The sequence below is a fragment of the Mirounga angustirostris genome, unplaced genomic scaffold (assembly GCF_029215605.1).
Source record: "Mirounga angustirostris isolate CCGP_5_RB_7025 unplaced genomic scaffold, mMirAng1.0.hap1 SCAF_1, whole genome shotgun sequence".
NCBI classification, from domain to species: Eukaryota; Metazoa; Chordata; class Mammalia; order Carnivora; family Phocidae; genus Mirounga; species Mirounga angustirostris.
In genome coordinates this window covers 199,472,630-199,488,782 of record NW_026991709.1, presented here as the reverse complement: position 1 = coordinate 199,488,782, position 16,153 = coordinate 199,472,630, and the positions used below count along the sequence as shown (strand labels likewise).

General features: G+C 44.0%; 1 protein-coding gene across 6 annotated transcripts in view; it reads right to left on the bottom strand.

Moving 5' to 3' along the window:
- SMARCC1 (SWI/SNF related, matrix associated, actin dependent regulator of chromatin subfamily c member 1) overlaps positions 1–16,153 on the bottom strand; it is a 181,074-nt gene that overhangs the window by 22,076 nt on the left and 142,845 nt on the right. For all 6 annotated transcript variants that reach the window (XM_064596765.1, XM_064596757.1, XM_064596758.1 and 3 more), the window contains one exon: positions 8,154–8,288. In XM_064596765.1, the coding sequence (XP_064452835.1) occupies positions 8,154–8,288 (135 nt within the window). The remainder of the gene's footprint in view (positions 1–8,153; positions 8,289–16,153) is intronic.

Below are 16,153 nucleotides of genomic sequence, written 5' to 3'. Positions count from 1 at the left end.
CAACGTAAACTGGCAGCTTTTGAGGAGAGCTGGAGAGTATTAAGCAAATTTTAAATGCGTGAAACCAGTGATTCTACATCTGGGAAAACTCTATGTATGTGTGCAAAGGACAGTCTTTAGAGTGCAGTTTTGATACACAGTTGTCTGAGATACACTGAGAAAAAAAAGTTGGCAGTAATATTTATTACACAATCCTAATTAAAAAAAAACCGCTGTATTCACATACACACACACGTTATATACACAGTGAAAATGTCCTAGAAGACACCAAACTATTAGGTGATTATTCCTAGAAATGAAATTGAGGGTAAGAGAGACCTTTTAATTTATTCATTTCTTTCTTGAAAATTTTTTCATCACACATAATATTTTTGTCAAAAAATAAACTACTAGGAGCCTGGGTGGCTCAGTGGGTTAAGCATCTGCCCTTGGGGCTCCGGTCATGATCCCAGAGTCCTGGGATGGGGCCCTGCATTGGGCTCCCTGCTGCTTCTCCCTCTGCCCCCTACCCCTTGCTCGTGCTCACGTTCTCTCTCTCAAATAAATAAAATCTTAAAAAAAACAAAACAAAACAAAAAAAACCCAACACTAAAAGCATGTAAGTCATATGCTATATAGATAGCTTGATTTTCTCCTCTCCGTTTTCCATTTCCTAGAACTGTGGACAAAGTCCCAACAGCTAAAGCGAACAGTGCATGTACATTCACGGACATAGAATGTTAATGAATCTGTCCATTTTCTCTCATGGCTCCAATCTGGCTCAAGGGCAGCCGGTCTCACACAAAGCGGCCTGCAGGCCCGCTCAGAAGACACATCCCCCCACCACATTCAAACTCTTGTCTTCCTCTCCCCGCTCACTGCTACACTCTGTATGCGTCAGACGGCCGGATACAAGCGGAACCGGAGCACAAGAGAGCACTTTTCTGCACCAAGACACCAGACGCAGACCCAGCTGCAAAGTGCAGCCCAAGCTCACACAGAGCTCTTCTCCCAGATTCATGGGCTCAGAGCAGGGAGGAGGGTGGGAAAGAGTAAAAGGTGGGGGCCATACCAGTCCATCTACACTGCAGGGGCTGAAGTCTCAGCCGAGACTTGAAGCCTCTGACTACTTGGCCTCAGAACTAAGTAAATAATCACACACCTTCCTTTGAAATGTTTGGTGTCAGTGACCAGACATCCATTTACAAAAACCCAAGTCCCAAACAGACCCATTCATTCCTTCTTACAGCTGTGGAGAAGAGAACATCCCAACTGCGTCCTGTGGTTTCCCTGTGTGCTTCTGGAGGCGAAACCCAAGGGGCAGCTGCACATCGTGGTGACTGGTCATTCTGTCCTGCTGCCTTGTGCCTGCCTCCTGAGGCCAGGCGTTTCTGATGCGGAACTAAACCTACAACTGAGTACGGCTCTCTTTATCTCAGCTAAAACTACCCCTAATGTAATAGTGCACGTCTAACAACATGTTCCGTTACAGGACAGGCAGCATAGAGATGCATTAGCCCAAATACCCAGAACACCACATGCAATGTGCTTCTCCTAGGGCAGTATGAAATTCACATTGTGGCTCTTTGTTCTTTCTTCCCTAATTTGTCATAAAGTACAACAAACTTTCCTAAACCTACATCCTGTGTGTGATGAGATCCTATTATCCGGAACTTGACCATTTCTCTTCTCTTGCCCAGCCACCACCCTGGTCCAGGCCACGATCATCTCATGTGGGCTACTTTAACAGCCTTACCACCACAGTCTCCCCTTGCCGAGCCTTGTCGCTTTGTCATTTCCTCTCTACAACACAGCCGGCACACGGATCCCTGCGAAACTCTAAGGAAGATCATGCCAGCCCTCTGCATTTACTCTCTATTTTTATGGAATGCATAAAATAGGCTCTGTAGTTTTATCCACACTTTAATCAGAGTAAAATGAAAAGTCTCTGGATGGCTTACAGGGACTTCCACGATTAGGTCACCAAATCTCTGCCTTTATCCTCTCACCTCCTCCTCATTTGTGCTCCAGCCCAACCACCTACTCCTCAGTTCCCAAACATGCTCCTGCCTCCGAGCCTCTGAGCTGTTTCTAGGCCTTAGAAGCACGTGCCTGTCAGTTTCTCAATAAGGCCTACTCAGACCGCACCACCGCAAAGTGCAATCTCTCCCTTGCCCCTCCCCAGCCTGTAACATACAGTGTGTATGCATACACACACAGCACGGAACATCTCCTAACACCCTAATTATTTCAAGCTCTACCAAGGCAAAGAGTTTGGTTGGGTTTTATACACCACTGTATCCCCAGTACCATATGCATGCCTAGAACAAAGGAGGTGCTTAATAAGTATCTGTGGAACGAGCAAATGACCTTAATCTTACACCACCTAGGCGGCAAAAGCCATCAGCTCTGGGCAGGCTGACCCTTCGGTCTCCTCTAAAATCATGTCCTTCTCTTCACGTTCTGGGTTTAGGCCTTTTTAATAGCTCAGATCAGTCCCTCCTCCGCTAGGAAGATTTCCTTGATAATCTCACACAACCCTTCTCCTCTGGATTTCCACCGCCCCATCACCTCGCAGTAAGTAGTGTCTCTATGTCTGAGTGTCTCACACTCACCCTCCTCCAACTTCCTCGAGGACTGGGTCTGGGATTCCCACAATGTCTCTCCTTATGGAACGTATTCAATCTCTACACCTAGCCAAATGACCTGCAGAAATTCAGAGAGCATTTAGTCCACCAGATCAGCTCACAGAACCATTCTCATGGGCATCAAATTATTATTTTTTTAATCCAAATGAGAATGCTTTAGACAGGGCCCACGCCCCTCAGTTCTCTCCAGGTAGCTCCAGTGCCCAACATAACCCATGTCTGAAACCTGCTCTCTAGACTGATGTGTGCTATCCACCTGGCATGGAAGGCTGCTCAGGTGGGCAGACCCTCTGAGTTATGAACCCAGCACAAGCTCAGCATCCTCACCTGAAGTAGAGTCAATACTTTTTATCATGTCATTTCCTCGACGAGCTCTGTACATTTCGTAATGTGCCTTCCTCCAATACAGCACTTCATGAAAGAGCTGTAACAATATCTACTGAGCTCTAATTATAACTGTATGCATAATTCCATAAAAGATTAACATTTATATCCTTTGTTCTTAATTACTACATACTTAAAGACTCAAGAGAACTGATTTTAAGTCATTAGAGAAAAAAAGAAAGTTCATATCTGATTCTTTTTTTTTTTTTTTTTTAAAGATTTTTATTTATTTATTTGACAGAGAGAGACACAGCGAGAGAGGGAACACAAGCAGGGGGAGCGGGAGAGGGAGAAGCAGGCTTCCCGCGGAGCAGGGAGCCCGATGCGGGGCTTGATCCCAGGACCCTGGGATCATGACCTGAGCCGAAGGCAGACGCTTAACGACTGAGCCACCCAGGCGCCCCATGATTCTTTTTTTTTTTTTTTAAAGTAGGCTCTACATCCAGCGTGGAGCCCAACATGGGGCTTGAACTCACAACCCTGAGATCAAGACCTGAGCTGAGATCAGAGGTCGATGCTTAACCAGCTGAGCCACCTAGTTGCTCCCATATTTGATTCTTAAAGTCTAAGAAAAGATTTTGACATCTACTGCTACATAAATAAAAACAAAGGTTTAATTCAAAAAAAGTATGTCCTGGAGCTATTGCTTGTAGGTAAAGAAGTACACCTTAAAGTGAGTCGAGGCAGGGGCGCCTGGGTGGCTCAGTCATTAAGCGTCTGCCTTCGGCTCGGGTCATGATCCCACGGTCCTGGGATGGAGTCCTGCATTGGGCTCCCTGCTCAGCGGGGAGTCTGCTTCTCCCTCTCCCACTCCCCTTGCTTGTGTTCCCTCTCTTGCTGTCTCTCTGTCAAATAAATAAATAAAATCTCTTAGAAAAAAGAAAAAAATACTTCAGACTAGACTTTTAATTAATTGATTAATTAATTAGTTAATTAATTTTTCAAGTAGGCTCACACCCAATGTGGGGCTTGAACTCACAACCTTGAGATCAAGAGTTGCAGGCTCAGGGCGCCTGGGTGGCTCAGTCGGTTAAGCGTCTGCCTTCGGCTCAGGTCATGATCCCAGGCTCCTGGGATCGAGCCCCACATCGGGCTCCCTGCTCAGCGGGGAGTCTGCTTCTCCCTCTGCCTCTGCTCCTCCCCCCCACCAGCTCATGCTCTCTCTCTCTCAAATAAATACAATTTTTAAAAAATAAAAAATAAAGTTGAACTGAGGCAATGTGGTAGGCAAAGGAGCACCAGGTGGTAACTACAAGGCTCTGCTCCTGGCTGACCTGGACCTTCTAGTCTCAACTTTCTTAAGTTGTAATAGAGGGAGGATAAAACCCTGCATATCTGAGTCTCTTGGTTATAATGTGAGGAGAATGGCTCATTTCTTTATAGACTATAAAGTGTTAGATAAAAGCACAGAGGTGAACAGACACAGGCTTGACACTTGGCTCTGTGTCTTATGAACTGTGACGGGAGGTGCATGATGTACCCTGTCCAAGCTCCAGTCTCTCGGTCCGTAAGACGGGTGAACAAAGATACAGCCTTATGTGCCCATCCAGCATCACTGCTGGATTCTTGTCCAAGGAGATTCAAAGCAATCAGTATTTTCTTACTAATGGCTTCCTCATATAGATTTTGAGAGATTAAAGGAGAAAATCCATATAAAGTAGTTTAGCACAGTGACTGGTCCAATAAATGTTTATAAAGTCAACAAAGGCTTAAAATTTTGAGAATTTAATATAGAGTCACTAGTTACTAGTGTGTCTAAAGAAAGGGAGGCATGTAAGTATTTACTGAACATCTACTATGTATTCAAGGCACTGTGCCGGGCCCACGCCACACTTCTCTCATTTAACTCCCACAACAGTCCCATGCAGAAATCACTGGTTAGGAAAGTAGCCATGGCTTTGCCTGCCCACAGGGAAGGACAGGATAGCAGGGCCTGGTGGGGAAAAAGAGGTTATGCCGTCACTGCGCACAACACGAATTTCGCAGGACCCTCTGGTTCTGAGAGTGCGCCTCCAAGCTGCCCTCCACACTCCCACTTCCTGGTCTTTACACCTTCTGCCTCCCCGAACCTGGTCCCAGAACCAGAGCTGGTCTGGGTGACTGAGAGAACACAGCAAAGTGAAGGAATGGTGACGTCTAAGTTTAGGTTACAAGCGATAGTGTGGCTTCCATTCTGGGTGCTCGCTCACGTTCTTGCTCTTTTTAATCACTCACCCTGGGGGAGCCCCTTCATGAACGGCACCCCGGAAAGGCTCGTGCAGTAGGAGCTGAAGCCCCTGCCAACAACCCCAAGAGTAAGTTGGGAGGTGGGAGCCCCAGCCCTGCTGAACCCAGGAAGCCTGCAACCTCACAAGGCCCGGCGCCTGCGCCGCCCAGCCAAGGTGCCTGGCTCTCAACTCCCAGAAACCACGGGAAACCTGGTTTTCTGTTTTCAGTCACTAAACTTTGGGGTCATTTTTTTCCACAGCACATAGTTAGTTTCCATAACTAACACAGCTGTGTTACTATTGACAGTCAGTGGCTAGGGCTCGGGACTATCCCGTACAAGGGATTTTCCTGCGCCAGATGCTGACTGAGAGAAGGCAGGCTGACCACCCAAGGATGTGAGCAGAGCACCCTGATGTGGTGGAGAGTCAGCAGAAATGTGTTCCCAACAATTTCAGTTGTGTTGTTTTATTCAGAGACTAGCTTCTAAAATGTCTTATGTGCTCTGATTAGAATTGAACATAACAACAAAAAAAGATTCAAATAAGAAAACCATAATGCAATTCTGTAATTTGAGACAGTAATTGTTACAAATCCACAGCACAAGGGAAATTCTGAAGGGCTAAGAGAAGTGCAGCCATTACACTCGGCCGCTGGGTGTCTGGGACTCAGGGTGAGAACTGGGGAGGGGCGGAGGGTGGTGCTGATCTAGGTGACAGTTTCATTAGGGGTTTCAAAGAGTGGGGATCCCCAGGTTCAACCTCTGAAGAGAAAGTGACGTAGAGCTGAGAAAAAAGCCCCTTGAGAATTCAGACACTGTTCTCTCAGTGCCCAGGGTCCTGCCAGTCTTCCAGGCTCATCCATCAGTGCTGCTTTAGGAGTGACAGCAGGGCACCTGGTTGCCAGTGGATACGACCCAATCATCAGGTGAATCCTGCATGTGCCAAGAATCCACTATATTATAACCCCATTACCCCGAGTCCACTAAAAAGATCCATACCTGACAAAAGGGCAGCTTATGAGGATAAGATAAACACAAATAGCTATTCCTCAAAGCGGCGGCTCGCCTCGCAGAAGTATTCTCCCTCTCCCCGTGATCCAGGTATGCCTCCTCTCTGCTTCCAGAGGAGCACTGAACACACTGTGCCATCATTTGTTTACTGGACTGTCCTCCCCATTCAACTAAAGGGCGGACGGCGGACTTCCCTTTTCTACTTCTCTAGCTTCCGACACTGATGCTGGCATACATGCAATCAACAGTCACTGAAACAAGAGCCCCCAATGTGCCAGTTCTGTGCTCGTAAGGACACTTGATCACTTCCGCGCTCAAAGGGCCTATACCCTGGTATGGGAGATGGACATGGGAACCAGCAACTACAACAGTGTGGGTGCTCTGTCAGGCTGCCAGGGCAGCAGAAGCGGGGGGACAGGTCACCCGGAGGGGCAGGGCTAAGGGATGCAGGGCTGGGGAAGAGGGCCTTGCTGGCGGAGGAGAACGCACACAGGTGGCACAGAGAACAAGGCCAGAGGGAAGCCTGCACGGGGCATGTTGTGGCTAGTACACAGAGGGCGACGGAGAGGAGACTGGGGTGGCCAGCAGCTACCAGGGCAGGAGAGGGCCAGTGATGGGAGACATGCTTACAAGGTCAGGGAACTGGGAGTGGGATGGGGAAGGATGTGGGTAGAGAGCTACTGAAGCAGTCTCGCCGTCCTCCAGGGCCAGGATGCCAGCCGAAGTGGCAGAGCTGGTCTCAGGACAAAATGAAAATGGGCTGTTTGTGTGATAGTTACTGGGCTACGCATCCTGAGGAATCTGCCAGAGGATGTGATTGGACTAACCACCAAGAAATAGCTAAATAAATACAAAAAGGTCCTTAAAATTAGAACTCCTCTGGGATAACTTAAGGTTCTACCATTTAGATACCAGTATCTCATATATAGATAAAACAGCCAAAATAATCAGAAAGCACAAGTCCTAACTAAATCCTCAAATTTAGTCCATTGCTTAGAAAGTTACCGATTCCTGGGGCGCCTGAGTGGCTTAGTTGGTTAAGTGTCTGCCCTTGGCTTAGGTCATGGTCCCAGGGTCCTGGGATCGAGCCCCGTATTGGGCTCCCAGCTCAGTGGGGATCTGCTTCTCCCTCTCCCACTGTCCCTACCCCCTGCTTGTGCTCTGTCAAATAAATAAAACCTTAAAAAAAAAAAGTTACCAATCTCTCTTCTAAAATAAACTTCCCCAAAAATTACCTTGAATGACCCAACTGTTCCCCTGCCTCTATGTTTCTTACTTTTTGTTGCTTCCTTCCTCAGTTTTGGCCTTTTTCATAATTCTCTTGACCCTACTTGGGCCACATCCTTCTCTCACAAGTGTCTGCCCCGACCCGTGCCGCTTAGGAGCTCAGAAAGGGCCTAGCTCCACCTGCCCTCCACCTGCCCTCCACCGTGCAGGGAAGGGGAGGAAAACTGAGTCCAAGGCTGGACCAGAGGAGGGTTTGGTTAAAAGGAGTCAGAGAAACAAGGCTCCTAACTCAAGAGAAGAATAACTCCTACTGTCTGATATTTGTATTGAAGAAGACAGGAAATAAAGAAAATTCTTGAATCAGACAATGGATCTATATGAATTCTACTTTACTGGTAACAAGTAGGACATAAAAGAAGTCTAAGATCTAACTTTTGTAGAGGGAAGAATTTTATACCATCATGCATCTGGAAAGCTGAGCGGTGTAAACCTGAAGTTTAAATCATTAGTTTTAGAATGAGAACAGAGTTTCTTCTGTTTAACATCAATGACTGATAATCCCTTTGAAAGGACAAAGCAAACACAGTAGAAAGGACCAACAGAGTAGGCTACCATTCATTTTATCTAACTTGTAGTTTATGAAAGGTGGTCAGCATTTAATGGTCAGAAAGCCACCATAAACACCCCTTTATACTTACAGCCTCCTTTTCTCTGTCCATGATAGTTTCCAGCTCCTCAAAATGTCGAAGTTTGATCTCTAATTTCTTCATTTGTGTCTCAACCAACAGGGCCACCAGAGACTTGATCTTTCTCTCCTCCACGGCAGCCAGATGCTAAGTGTAAAAGATCATTCAAATTATTTAGGTAAACATTTGTTTAAAATAGAACAACAAGAGGCGCCTGGATGGCTCAGTTGTTAAGCGTCTGCCTTAAGCTCAGGTCATGATCCCGGGGTCCTGGGATCGAGCCCCCCTCGGGCTCCCTGCTCGGCAGGAAGTCTGCCTCTCCCTCTCCCACTCCCCCTACTTGTGTTCTCTCTCTCACTGTGTCTGTCTCTGTCGAATAAATAAATAAAATCTTTGAAAAAATAAAATAAAATAGAGCAACAAAATGCTGAAGTTGCTATTCAAAGTAGGGATTATAGAATTAAGAATGGTGCCCTAGATGCCTCCTTTGTGTCTCTACCAAACATTTACTTCAATTTAATATAAATGTTGCTGAATTTCTGGTTCTTATAGGTATAAATATCCCTTTTAAAGTTAAAAAAAAAACCCACAAAAGCCTCCCATGGTAAACTACTCCTCTCAAAAAGAGCCCACCAGGAAGGGGCAGTTTAATCAGGACCCTGGCAAAGAGGACACAAGTAGCCTGGGGTACACCTCCCCATCTGCCACCCACTTACCCTGCACCCTCACCCCTCTACTCTATGCCTCCCCTCACTATCCTTCCGTCCTCAGGAACTGTCCAGGGACAAGCTAAGCAATGGTTTCCCCCCACACCCAACATTCAGATGTAAAGCCTCTGCTTTCTCTCTAGTGAGTGGCACTGGCTGTGGAAAGGAGGGGGTGAACAATATTCCACCTCTACGTTTGAGGATAGGATCTGGAGCAAGAGAAACAAATATAGTACAGGACAAGGAGTTACTCTGGAAGAATGTGCTACTCGCCTGCCACAGGATGATGAGCCCTATTCACACTTTTTGCCTACTCAGCAGCACACAGAGGAAGGTACCACATTACACAGAGAAGATGAAAGGCCCATATTTCACCGTGACTACCTGTACCTGGCCAGGGGTCAATCCCACCTTCCCCAGACACCATCCAAGAGCTGCGCCAACAAACTCCCAACACCATTCTGCATTCACTTTCGTTATATCTGCTGAATTTATGTGCTCATCTTTCTTCCACACAAGTGAGAAGTAACATGAAGCAGCTGTCTTACTGATTTCTATTTCACAGAGAATCTAGAAGGAGCTAACATGCAGGAGACATTTAACATAGGCTTTGGGGAGCTAACTTAATAGACAACACTTCAGTGAGAGTCTTATTTTTCACTCTTTTATAGTTAGAAAGAGAAATAGTTTTATACCATAGAGATCCATCTATAGGAAGATGCAGAAGTATAAGCAAAAGGTGACAATGAGCAGGTTTTATGAATGAATCTACAGTTGTTCATGAAGTGTTTGCCTCCCTAACCACATTTTGAGCTATAGATCAACTTTAAATAAAGATTACATGATCCTAAACCTGCTAATCATTGTATAGTGTTATGCAATTTGTATTTCTGAATAAGAAATGCAGCACAACATAAAATCAGAAGGTTATAAGGAGGCATCACACAAGAAACGGGTCTTCCTTCACATGTTACTGCCTTGCCACCAGTAACCCCACCTTCAGAGAAGACTCATGTTATCAGTTCCCAGATCTATTTCTAAGAGAATAGAACCTGTAGAACTCTGATGGCTTTGGCAGAAAATGTTCTATTTTTTTGAGAATTATCCAGGCAGTTGGGAACATCCCCATGTACTACTACACCAACACACCAAACTATTTTGGTTAAAAGGGGTCAGAGAAACAAGGCTCCTAACTCAAGAGAAGAATAACTCCTACTGTCTGATATTTGTATTGAAGAAGACAGGAAATAAAGAAAATTCTTGAATCAGACAATGGATCTATATGAATTCTACTTTACTGGTAACAAGTAGGACATAAAAGAAGTCTAAGATCTAACTTTTGTAGAGGGAAGAATTTTATACCATCATGCATCTGGAAAGCTGAGCACAAAACTGAAGATCAAGAGTTTTCAAATAGAAAGGACCACTACAAGTAACAAGAAAATAAAAATTGAAAAAATACACAGCAAGGAACAACTCTGGAAATTTAAGACCATGAAACAGTGAAATCCTACAGCAGTTTCCAGAAAGACAAAGAAATAAAAAAATAGATTAAAAAAAAAAAATTCAGACCGCATCAGGCTTCTCTCACAAACAAAACTAGGTTTTTAAAAACAATGGTAAAATACCTTCCAATTCCGAGGGATAACGCATTTCAATTTAGAATTTCAAGTACAGCAACTTAAATGAATTAAGGGTAGGCACAGGATAAAGAGGTATCTGAAATCAAGGACTCAAAAAGTTTACTTCTGGGGCTCCTGGGTGGCTCAGTTGGTTAAGCGCCTGCCTTTGGCTCAGGTCATGATTTCAGGGTCCTGGGATGGAGCCCTGAGTTGGGCTCCCTGCTCAGCAGAGAATCTGCTTCTCCCTCTCCCTCTGCCCCTCCTCCCTGCTTGTGCTCTCTCCTCCCTGCTTGTGCTCTCTCTCTCAAATAAAATCTTAAAAAAAAAAAAACTTAATTCCTACACCTGTTACTGAAGGATATGGTCCAGTTAATTTAGTGTAAAACCAGAAAAAGGCAAAGACATGAGATCGAGAAGTCACAGACTCAACCTAAGAAAGGAGCCCTAAGTCCATAGGGGGTCACCAACAGGCCAAAAGTAAATAGGAACGAATGAAACAAGACTGGCAAGGTGTTGATAACCAAAGCTGGTGGTGGATACACAGAGAGTCATTATACTGTTCTATTTCTATATATATTCTAAGAGTTCCTTAATAAAGTTTAAAAGGGGGTGGTGGGTGGGTCAACAGCTGGTGCCATGACAACTGGATATCCGAAGGCAAAACAATGAATTTGGACCCTATCTCATATCATATATAAAAATTAACTCAGTAGGTCAAAGATCTAAAGGTAAGAGCTAACATTAAAAAAATTCTGAGAAGAGGGCGCCTGGGTGGCTCAGTTGGTTAAGCAACTGCCTTTGGCTCAGGTCATGATCCTGGAGTCCCAGGATCGAGTCCCGCATCGGGCTCCCTGCTTCTCCCTCTGACCCTCCTCCCTCTCATGCTCTCTGTCTCTCATTCTCTCTGTCTCAAGTAAATAAATAAAATCTTAAAAAAAAAAAAAATAGTTTGGGCGCCTAGGTGGCTCAGTTGGTTAAGCAACTGCCTTCGGCTCAGGTCATGATCCCGGAGTCCTGGGATCGAGTCCCACATCGGGCTCCCACCTCAGCGGGGAGCCTGCTTCTCCCTCTGACCCTCTCCCCTCTCATGCTGTTTCTCTGTCTCTCTCTCTTTCTCTCAAATAAATAAATAAAAATCTTTAATAAAAAAAAAAAATTCTGAGAAGAGGAACACCTGGGGGGCTCAGTTGGTTAAGCATCTGACTTGGTTTCGCCTTAGGTCATAATCTCAGGGTCATGAGATCAAGCCCCGCACTGGGCTCTGTGCTAAGCATGGAACCTGCTTAAGATTCATTCCCTCCTTCTGCCCCTCCAACTTGTGTGCTCTCTCTCTAGGGAAAAAAAAAAAATTCTGAGAAGAAAAAACAGGAGTAAATCTAAATGATCTTGGGGGTGAAATAAAAGATTTCTTAGATGTGACATCAAAAGCCTAAGTGACAAAAGGGAAGATTGAGAGGTTGAACTTCATCAAAATGAAAAACATCTCTGCTTCAAAAGACCCCATCAAGAAGGTGAAAACACAGCTCACACTCTGTGAGAAAATATTTGCAAATCGTATGTGTGATGAGAGATTTGTGTCCAGTGTATAATGAAGAACTGTGGCAACTCATGGCTCTGGATGAAGTGATGCTGGCAGAGATGTGGGGGGACTTCAAATACAAGCTGGTCACCATCTCAGACACATGGGATATTTTGAAGATGCAGAGTCGGGTTCAAGGAAAGACAAAAATTCCTGTAAACTCCCTTTTGAAGTGATAAAGACTCCTTCAAAATCCCAATCGTAAGTTCTGCAGAGTCACAGCCAAGGATCAGGGGTGGTCCTGGAGAAGGACCAAACTGCCATCTAGCTTCACCTCAGCCCTGACACCTTCTCAGGTCTGTCAACACCACAGAGGAACACTAAATCATATAGATGGACTACACATCATCACCTGGGGCATCTAAATTTTATGTATATATAAAATATTTTTTTCTTCCTATTCAGAGAATCTAAATTTTTATACATATCTGGCATTTAATCAAAACAGCAGATCCACAGATGGCACAGACATTGGACTTAGTAGGCAAGAACATTAAAATATGTTAAGATCACTCACTATGTATAAGAAAATGTAGGAAAATATGGATAAAAAAAGAAGTTCAATATATTTAGAATTTATATAAGGATCAATATACACCTGATTGAAATTATGACTAAAATATATGATAACTGAAATAGTAACTCCAAGATTAGGTTTAAAAGCAGAAGATATGCCTAATGAACTGAAAGATAGGTCAACAGAAAATATTCAAACTGTATCAGAGAGGAAATGGAAAAACAAAAACAAAAACCCACAACCAAGCATAAGAGACATAGAAAATAACCGCCAACCTTGAATTCTGTACCCATTGAAAATATACTTCAAACAGGAAGGTGAAATCAAGACCTTTTAAGAGAAACAACAGAGAAGTCATTGCCAGTAGGCCTGCACAGAAAGAAATTCTCAAGAGTTCTTGGAACAGGAGGAAAGTAACCTATTTCATCAAAGAAAACACTGCAGTGGAGAAAGGAAGTGAGAAGCAGTGGACAAGGAAAAGCAGTAAGGTTCTCCCATTACTGAAGAAATGGTAAGAACACTTGGGATTAAACTGCAACAACTCAAGGATGCATCCTAAAATCACTAGAAACAACGCTGAAAGCGTAACAAAAGTCTACGGAATTAACAAGATCACAGAGGAGAAAACAGAATAAAAAATAGTAGATTACTTAAAAATAAGATGTTACCACTGGAGGAAACTGGTGAACAATCCACAGGATTGTTCTGTGATATCACGTTCTGCAACTTCTGTGAAGTATAGTTATTTTAGTTTTTTAAAAAATTTTATTTATTTGAGAGAGAGCGAGTGAGCACAAGCATGGGGGAGGAGCAGAGGGAGAAGCAGACTCCCCACTAAGCAGGAAGCCCTATGTGGGGCTCGATCCGAAGACCCCAGGATCATAACCTGAGCTGAAGTCAGACGCTTAACCCATTGAGCCAGGTGCCCCAAACCATAGTTATTTCCAAACAAAAAGTGGGAAGAAAAAAAAAAAAGCCTCTTTAAGGCTATACAACTATCAGGTGGCAGAAAAGGGATTAAAAACCTGGCTAAAGACTCTTCAATGTGACATACACGGTCTGAGGTAGGAGAGGTACTGAACAGTGGCTGTCTAGGCAAACGTTATGTGCTACTTTATGCATCAAGTGTGGTTTAATTACCTGAGAATTTAAACTGGACCAGTGTGAGCCCTTAATCAGATACATTTAGAACGTTCTTTAACAGTTTCCTGTGTACTCGCCTTGTTGCCTTTTACACTAAGAGTTTTCTGCCAAGCTAACCCCTGTGGCTCACTTCTCTCTTGATACGCCACATCAACAGAGGTTCATAAAAGGCAGGAAAGGGCAGGCTAGAGGGCTTACTGCCTGCACAGGAATACCTTGGAGATAATGGAGGTTCAGTTCCAGACCACCCAATAAAGCAAGTATCAAAACAAAGCAAGTCAAATCAATTTTTTGGTTTCCCCAGTGCACATAAAAGTTATGTTTACACTATACTGTAAAGTCTATTAAGTATGCAATAGCATTATGCCTCAAAAAATGTATATAGCTTAATTAAAAAATACTTCATGGCTAAAAAATACTAACCACCATCTGAGCTTTCAGAAAGCAGTAATCACTGGTCACATATCACTGTAAGAAATTCAATAATGAAAAAGTTTGAAATACTCCAAGAATCACCAAAATGTGATACAGAGATGCGAAGTAAGCAAATGCACTGCTTTTGCAGTGACAGACTGAAAAATGGCACTGACAGACTTGATCAACTCAGGATTGCCACCAACCTTCAATCTGTAAAAAAAACTGCAGGATCTGTGAAGCTCCATAAAACGAGGTATGCCTGTGTAACCATGGCCTAGAAGTTACCCTGCCTCTCTGCTGTTTCCTCATCTAGGACCCCGGAAAACAACTACACCCACATGAGGGTGGTGGTGAGGAGACACACAATGTACGGAGAACAGTGCCTGGGACACAGTGGGTGACTGGTACTTCTGAGCTAACAGTGCTGTGGCCCTGGGAGCTCCTTTTGTTGGAAGACCCTCCTCCACCTGCCCTGGACCACTTCTAACATGTCTTTTACTTATTGTAATTTTTTTAAGATTTTATTTATTTGACAGAGAGAGACAGCTAGAGAGGGAATACAGGCAGGGAGAGTGGGAGAGGGAGAAGCAAGCTTCCCGTGGAGCAGCGAGCCCAATGTGGGGCTCAATCCCAGGACTCTGGGATCATGACCTGAGCTGAAGGCAAATGCTTAACGACTGAGCCACCCAGGCACCCCCCAACATGTCTTTTAAAACTCAGCATCAGGCATCACTTCCTCTGGGCAGCTTCCCTGCGTCATGGCTCCCACAGTCTCCATGATGATACTTACTGCGCTATATTTTATCTATTCACCTGACTTGCACTACCCAGGGCCAAGGCCTGGGAAAGCCCCATGTTTTGCATGCTTGGCAACTTAAGAGAGAGAGGCAACAAGGACATGAGGTGGAGAGTAGAGAGAACAGGGAGAAGCGGCAGCCTTTATCAAAAGTCTAGAATTCACCCATGCTCAAAGTTAGAAAAACCACCAGAAATCTCTACAAATGAACGTGGGCACTTTGTGGAGTGAAATATGAAAAACCCGTGGCCTTCAAACTAAAGAAACAAATTTGAGTAAAAGACTTAGGGAAAGAAAAAACAAAAACTTCAATCTCTAAATTCTACGGCAGTTTATGGATTTATAGAATTATTCAGTCTGACCTCTAGGTAAAGAAAAAATTTTAATAGGTATCAAAATTACCCCATATCAAGTATAAAAACTGTTCACTGGTGAGCTTGATAACATTTGGATTTTGAGTGGAAACCGGAGAAAAGAATTAATGTTCCACATCAAATTTGGCTTTTTCATATTTTGGGCCTTAATAATAATGTTTATTTATATATTAGCTCTGATTTTCTTTATACAATTATTAAAACCAAATGACTGCACCTTCTCCTCTGCTCCATCTTGCAATCTTTATTTGTAAGAGGAGAAATGCAACATTAGGTTTCTCTGAAAGAAATGGCCTGGTCCTTTGCATTGCCTCACTTTCTGAATTTTGCTGACTGCATCCTAATGAATGTGTTAACATGCCATTTCTTGATCTCCTGTATTTCTAGATCTAGGGGAAGAGCCTCCTTTTTTATTTGACTTCTATGACTATCCTTATTTTTACTGGTACAAGCTTTTGTACCTGGGAGAAGGCAAGAAAGTAGTATGCTTCACAGAACAGCATATGTCCTGCTATCAAGAATCTATGAAATTATGCTACTTTAGGCGCTCCTGGGTGGCTCAGTTGTTAAGCATCTGCCTTCGGCTCAGGTCCTGATCCCAGGGTTGTGGGATCAAGCCCCGCATTGGGCTCCCTGCTCGGCGGGAAGCCTGCTTCTCCCACTCCCACTCCCCCTGCTTGTGTTCCCTCTCTCACTATGTTGTGTGTGTGTGTCTCTCTCTGTCAAATAAATAAATAAAATCTTTAAAAAAAAATTATGCTACTTTACAGATTTGGTGACATACATGTACTAAGTCAATGCAGTAGAAGAGACACGAAGGCTTATTAGAAGTAAATTCTGGAGGAAATTACAAAACC